At 37.1% G+C, this 7370-nt stretch overlaps 1 protein-coding gene across 1 annotated transcript; it reads left to right on the plus strand.

Annotated features, from left to right (window-relative positions):
* The first annotated feature begins 5573 nt into the window (after positions 1-5573).
* On the plus strand, positions 5574-6611 carry LOC120636742 (histone-lysine N-methyltransferase SETMAR-like). Its single transcript, XM_039908299.1, has one exon. The coding sequence runs from the start codon at positions 5574-5576 to the stop codon at positions 6609-6611; it is 1038 nt and encodes a 345-aa protein (XP_039764233.1).
* The last annotated feature ends 759 nt before the right edge of the window (positions 6612-7370 follow it).

Consider the following 7370-nt stretch of genomic DNA (forward strand, 5'->3'; position numbering starts at 1 on the left):
TCAAATATAATGGAAAGGGACAGTCAGTCTTCCACCGGCATTCAAGGGAAATACTCGTGTTTTATTGACCAATCCCATATTGTTTAATATTTTCTATTTCCTTTTTTTTATATTAAAGTTTCTATAGCAAGTAATAAATCTTTTTTTTAAAACTTAAATCGTGTAACCCCCGATAACAGAACGAATGATATTTCTTTTCATCCTCGGTAGTTTGCCGGCTGTAATAATGAACGGGTTTTTCGCCTTGTTCTGTAACTTGCATTAATATACCGGCGATCCCGTCTCTGCTTGCGTCAGTGTACAAGACGTTCTCTTTATTGGGGTCAAATAGTACTAGTATTCCTTCAGAGGTCAAAGTCATTTTTAAGGTTGAAAAAACACTATCATGCTCGGAGGTCCACCGCCATGCAGTATCCTTTTTTAATAATTTAGTGAGTGGACTACAGACCACGGCGCAATTTTTGATAAATTTCCGGAAATAGCTGATAAGACAAAGGAACTGGCGTAGTTGATGCACAGTCTTTGGGGTTGGGAATTCGTTTACTGCCCTAACTTTAGTTTCACTAGGTTTTACGCCTTCGGAATTCACTCTATAGCCCAAAAATTCTATTTCTTTTTTGAGAAAATTACACTTTTTTAGATTAAGTGTCAGTCCATTTTCTTTGAAAATGTACAACACCTTTTCGAGGAGAACTAAGTTTTCCTCGGCGGTTTCACTTACAATCAGTATATCATCTAAATAATTAATTATGTTACCAAATCTCATGTTACCTACGACCTTATCCATCATTTGTTGGAAACATGACGGAGCATTAGCCAACCCAAACGGTAAACGTAAGAATTCGTAATGCCCATCTTGGGTTATAAACGCGGTCTTATGAATAGATTCTTCAGACATTTTAATTTGGTAGTATCCGCTTTTTAAATCGAGGTTCGTAAAAAACGTACACCCATGAAGCCGATCAATTAGGTCTTCAATTCGTGGCATTGGGTACTTATCTTTAATCGTTAGTTTATTAAGTGCCCGATAATCAATGCAAAGTCTCTTTTCTCCATTTTTTTTATTTACAAGCAGAGCCGGACTCGCATATGCCGATTTACTTTCTTGGATTATCTGAGCTTCTAAAAGTTCGTTAACCATTTGCCTAACAATTATTCTATCAGCATTGCAAGTTCTGTACGGTCTTAAATGTACTGGCTTATCACTGTTCAAATGGATAACCATCTCATGACCCTCGACTTTACCTAACTGTTCTATATTTGAGGCTATACATTGTTTATATTTATTAAGGAGCGATGTTAATTCGTCTCGATGCGAGTCAGTGTTGAAGCATAAACTCACATAAGTTCACCATATTGCAAAATTGATTAAAATTAGTAACGTTTTGAAAAGTCAACGTGTCACCTATTCGTGTGTACATCAAATCAGATCGTTCTGTTACGTTACGACCAATCAATATGTCGCATCCAGATAATTCGTTAAGGATATAGACTTCAACGTCACTGACACAAACAGAATCTAACTTGATGTTCACTCGAACTGTCTCTGACACTGTCTTGATACTATCATTTGAAAACCCTTGCAATGTTACCGGTACGTTCAATTCATAAATTTTGAAATTGCATTTCTTGGCAAAGTCAGATGTCATTAAGGAACAACTACTGCCGGTGTCAATAAACGCTTCATGAGTACAATTATTAATGCAAATCTGCTTACAGAATTTATTTTTCATGTTTGTTTGTTGGACAAGTTTGGTTTCCGGATTCTCTATTGAACGGTCAGATTTTTCACCCTTTGAATTTTTCTTATGAAAACATACGGATTCTGAGTGCCCTCTTTTCCCGCAAAATTCACATTTTACGTTGCACTGTACTCTTTTATGATTGCCACCGCAATTGTAGCATTCTAACGCCTTACGTATTGGGTTCGCGTTAGTTTTGTTAGATATATTCGGAGTTACCAAAGCGGAAATTACGGCGGGAGGTATTTGACTTTGAAGAGGTGTTATTACCTTATTGTTCACCTCACGACTACCTACATTATTATGATTGACCGTCTGTCTACTCTGTTTTGGTTTATAAATGCGGCTATGCAAAAACCCAGCTAAACTATCACACGATTTTAATTCGCTAGCTTCGACAGACGCCGTTATATTACTATCACCTATGTTACCTAATATGATAGAGATAATGTCACTTTCTGAAAATTTTAAGCATAAATTATCAATTTTAGCTTTTTGTTCGAAGAAAAAATCATATAAAGACTGATTTTCGATGGGTTTCCGATCAATAATATCGCGTAATAATTCAAACATATTTCTTTTGACTTTGAAAGTATTTAGAATTCTATTTTTCCAGTCTTTCCACAACCAAGCCGTCCACAGGTGATCATTCCGTAAAATAGACTCGTACCAGGTTTTAGCGGAACCCTTGAGCTTGTTAAGAGCTTGATAACGTACAATACTATCGGACCACCTAAACGTCGATGCATAAGATTCTATTATATTTAGCCAGGCAGTAACGTTATCGGTTAACGGATCAAAGTCAGGTATCATGTTATGTAAAGCATTCATATTTGTACTTGCGGTTCCAGCATTGTGTAGTTTTACCCTTTTTCGCACTCGTGGTGTCATCGGCGGAGTCTTTGTACCACTACTTGAGCTGCTCTCCGTCGAACTGCTACTACTTGACGAAGATCGTGTGCGTTTTGACTGGCGTTTGCGCTTATTTTTGCGTTTCTTGCCCATTTTGTAGGCTAACCATTACACTAGGATGCGAGAAACGTATGCCACTTCTGATGTTAACTTATTATGTCGTAAGACTACAACACGCAACCTCAAATATGAATTAATTAGGCAGTTAAATGAGACAACGTTTGAAATACTTAATCACTCATTTAAACGAAACAAATACAGTTAAACAAATTCAATATGTAACAAAACTATCGATACAACATAAAACACTGCGCTTGCGCCGGAATCTACCCCACAATAATCTTTTTCTTCGCGCCCGCGCCCTCTTGACTCCGGCGCCGCCGCCGTGGCGCCGCTTACGTCATCGGGGTTGCCAACACACGTTACCTAAAATACCGAGATATCATGTTACTGACGACGCAGTTTGTAATTCAAGTTGGTAGCTTTGTATTCAAAATGTCGCAATGTGACGCGAGGTCACGTGGTCATTGATAAAGATTTATATCACCATTCGACGTTTAGGTTTACACGATAATCTACACGAGTATTGAAAGCTAGACCTACCTATACCTTAGATTCGATTGGTTACAGTTGTTATCTCAATATGAATCTACTGATTAAATTTATTTACTTACCTACGTTTGTGTAAGTAGGTAGGTACACTTGTTCTTTGTGCAAGAACCGCTAGTGCTCTAAAAAAATAGTATCCATCAAGGCGATAGGCAATCTAAAATGACGTGGCGCATACAAGGCACTTACATTTTGATGATCTTCAGTCAAGTTTCATACAAAATAAATCTTTATAAGACTGATTACGCGGGCGCCAAACGCGCTTTCGACCAACGCCCTTTTCATACAATAAAATATAATATGTATATAATATGCATGGTATTTATAATATAATATACTTATCAATCAATTAATATAGTTATAAGGCAAAAGGAATTTTGGATATACGAGTAGGTAAATTAATTAATAGCTAGTGGGAATATTGTTTTAGAATGTTAAAACAATAATAAACATTCAAAGTTTCGACTATATCTCTTATTATTCATTACTAGCTCTTGCCCAGACTTCGTCCGCGTTCATTACGGCTCTTTACAAAACGTGGAAACCGTTGGTATACCTGAGATAAAAAAATTGGTTGCCTCGGGCGAAAGTTTTACGTGACAACGACTTTGAGTGGTAAAATAATTTTAATGTGAATATTCATTCGTATAGTAGGAAGAAGGATGAAATAATAGTAACAATTTAAAACATTTATTTATACAAAGAATTATATTTAAAACATTAATTTATACAAAGAATCTCGCACTGAATTTCATATTAACAAAATTTTATTTTTACCTTTACACATACATACGTATTTATATACAAATATACATACAATAACTTGCAATACATTTGCGTACAATGAAACAGCGTTTACTACAAAGGGACGCGTTTCTTTCACTTTTTATGTCTGTCTCTCTCGCTCTTAGGCGGGCTAACCATGCCCGAGTGGAAGGGACGCGTGCCTCTCACTCGCTCTCATTGTGAGCGCATAACGTGAGCGGAGCGTAACGCAGTTTCTTGAAGTGTCACCCGGCAAACCAATTTATAAGACGTTGTCACGTCAAAATAACCTGTGTTACGCTCCGTTCTTTCAACTAAATACCAAAAATCAAGTTGATTGCGTAAATCAAACAACCAAATAAACAAATACACACAACTTTCACATTTATAACGTTTAGTAAGAATAATATTAGTAAGGGTGTTTTTTCTGCGTCCTGAAAACTTTGGTACCTTATCTTACTTTGCGCGATGAATTGTTAGTAATAAGTTAGAATGGATGAACCCTTCTGAACTTGTATTGATAGGCTCGAATTGAGTTCAATGTCACAAGGAAGTAGGCTCAGGTAATTTTGGAAGGATCAAGGTTAGACCCCTCGCCATCGTCAATGGATTTCAAGTACATCAAAACTACACCAGGGTAAATTTGACTTAATACTCTTGTAATAAAGCTTGAATTCATTCTTTCTGCAGCCGATGCCCTTGACGGAAACTTTGTGATTAATAAATTGATGAAGGGATGTAGGTACGCAAAATTTACGACTTTCTTCTAACACGGAGCGCTATTTTCACCGACGACGGGCAATGCCTAAGTAACGCCTAATCAAAGAAGATTCCTAGGCAACGCGTATTACCTTACTTGTCTATGGTTCTTGCCATAAGGTGTAGTATTTTGTGTTTGTATTACCATATTTTTACTTTTCATTTGGATATAAGGTTATTAAGTCAATTGTCCTAAGTCCCATATAAAGAGAGTAGAGTACAGGATAGATATCCTGTACTCTACTCTCTTTCTTCGTTGGACACCACCCTACCTTAAAGAAAGCTTCGAATTTCTTGGCCCGTGCACATCCCAAGGCATCTAAGAATGGTAAAATGTAACTCTCGCAGTTATTCGGAGTCACGGCGGGAATTCACGAAACAAAATTAAAAATTCAATTATTTTAAGTAAACCTACTTATAAGCACTTTTGAAACGTTAAGTATGTTTGTTTGAAGGCAAGAAACTGTAGTTGCTCTTTTCCAACATCAACATTTACAATCATTTTTCCATTTTGCGGGAGATGAGAGCGAAGCTGGCGTCATCCAATTAAGAAATTCATCAAATGTAAAAATTACTAATCGGTATGTAGTTCTATTATATTTTCAGTTATGGGATTTTTACTTATATTATACTACGAGGGTGCATTTTTATATTCGCGGAATGGGTAGGTAATTAATAAATGAGGATACTTTCCTTAGTCGCAACTGGTTAAGTAGCTCATTATTAGTATAAATAGAACGTTTTGTTTTAATCGGGCCATCACTATTTGAATTGTCGTTGTGAAAAATGGAGAAAATCGAGCACCGCGCTGTCATAAAGTTCCTTACCAAGCAAGGTAAATCGGTTCAAACCATACTAGAAGAGATGTCATCCGTTTACGGGGAGTCTTGCCCCGGTAAAACCATGGTTTATAAGTGGCATACCCTGTTTAAGCAAGGCAGGGCCTCACTTGAAGATGATCCTCGGCCAGGACGGCCGATCGAGGTGACCACTCCGGAAATAATTCAAAAAGTGGAAAAATTAATACTGGAAGATGCTAGACTAAAGAAGAAACAGCTCGCAGAAATGGTTGGAGTATCCGATACAACCATATTTAAAATTCTTCACGATCATCTCGGCATGACCAAAGTCAGTGCAAGGTGGGAGCCGAGAATGCTCACGCCGCCTCAAAAACAACAGCGCGTAGAGTGTTCTCGCGCGTTTTTGGACCTCTGTAATGAAGACCAGGATGGAGTATTGACTCGAATTGTTACTGGGGATGAAACTTGGGTTCATCATTATGAACCTGAGTCTAAACAAGATTCTATGCAGTGGCACAAAAAAGGTACACCACCACCAAAGAAATTTAAGGTGTCACAGTCGGCGGGAAAAATCATGGCGACAATCTTTTGGGACTCAGAAGGATTCTTGTTGATAGATTATAAAGATAAAGGTGTCTCCATAACCGGAGAATACTACGCTTCAATCTTAGAGCGATTAAAGGAAGCAATCAAGGCAAAAAGAAGGGGAAAATTAACCAAAGGTGTCCTCCTTCTGCACGACAACGCGCCTGTGCACAAGAGCCGTGTTGCGTTGGCTTCCCTGTATAAGATGGGCTTCGATATTTTGGTTCATCCACCCTACAGTCCTGACCTGGCTCCCAGTGATAATTATCTCTTTCCAAAAATGAAAAAAGAACTTCGGGGGAAGAAGTTCTCAAGCGATGAAGAAGTGAAGGAAGCAGTTTCAGCTTATTTTTCAGACAAAGAAAAAACATTTTTTTTCGAGGGTATACATAAGCTAATTGAAAGATCTGAAAAATGTATTAGGGTTGCAGGAGGATAAACTTGTATTTTTATTTCCACGTCTTAACCCTGATTCCGCGAACTTAAAAACGCCCCCTTAGCTGTTGCCCGCGACTTCGTCTGCGTTTGATTTAGTTTTTTGATGTGGCATTCAATTAAGTTGTAGTTCTAAAAAAAATTTAAGCATTCAGTATCGCTAAGCCTTGAATAAGGAGTTCTGTCCTCTATCTCCAACCACATTCAAATCAACACAAAGTTTGGGAAAAATTAAACACATATTATAACCTCTATAGTACAAAATAATTATTTAAATCGGTTATAATTTGTCGGAGTTATGGTGTAAAATCGTCAAACACTTTCATCCCCTCTTCCACAGGAACCGAGCTTAATGTCGGGATAAAAAGTATCCTATATTATTTCTAACACTTCCAAGAATATGTGTACAAAATTTCATGAGGATCGGTTAAGTAGTTTTTGCGTGTAAGCGTAACAAACAAACTTACATTGACATTTATAATATTAGTAGGGATTTTATAACGTAGTTGTTTTTTTTTAAATATATTCTACGTTTTTACTATTATCACTATTTTACGAGTTATTTTGTCTTTTTTTTTAATATCTGACATTTGATCTGACCCGAGAATCGAACCTTACCTTAGTAACTCGGTCATAAAACCAATTTTATCGTCGACTTAAAACTCAATAACCATAATAACATAACAATCTCTGATTAATTTGATTGTTTTATGTCCTTGTAGCACAATCTACTATTTCCGGAGGGGTCCACGAGTAATAACGT

This window comes from Pararge aegeria (genome assembly GCF_905163445.1).
Source record: "Pararge aegeria chromosome W unlocalized genomic scaffold, ilParAegt1.1 SUPER_W_unloc_1, whole genome shotgun sequence".
Lineage (NCBI taxonomy): Eukaryota > Metazoa > Arthropoda > Insecta > Lepidoptera > Nymphalidae > Pararge > Pararge aegeria.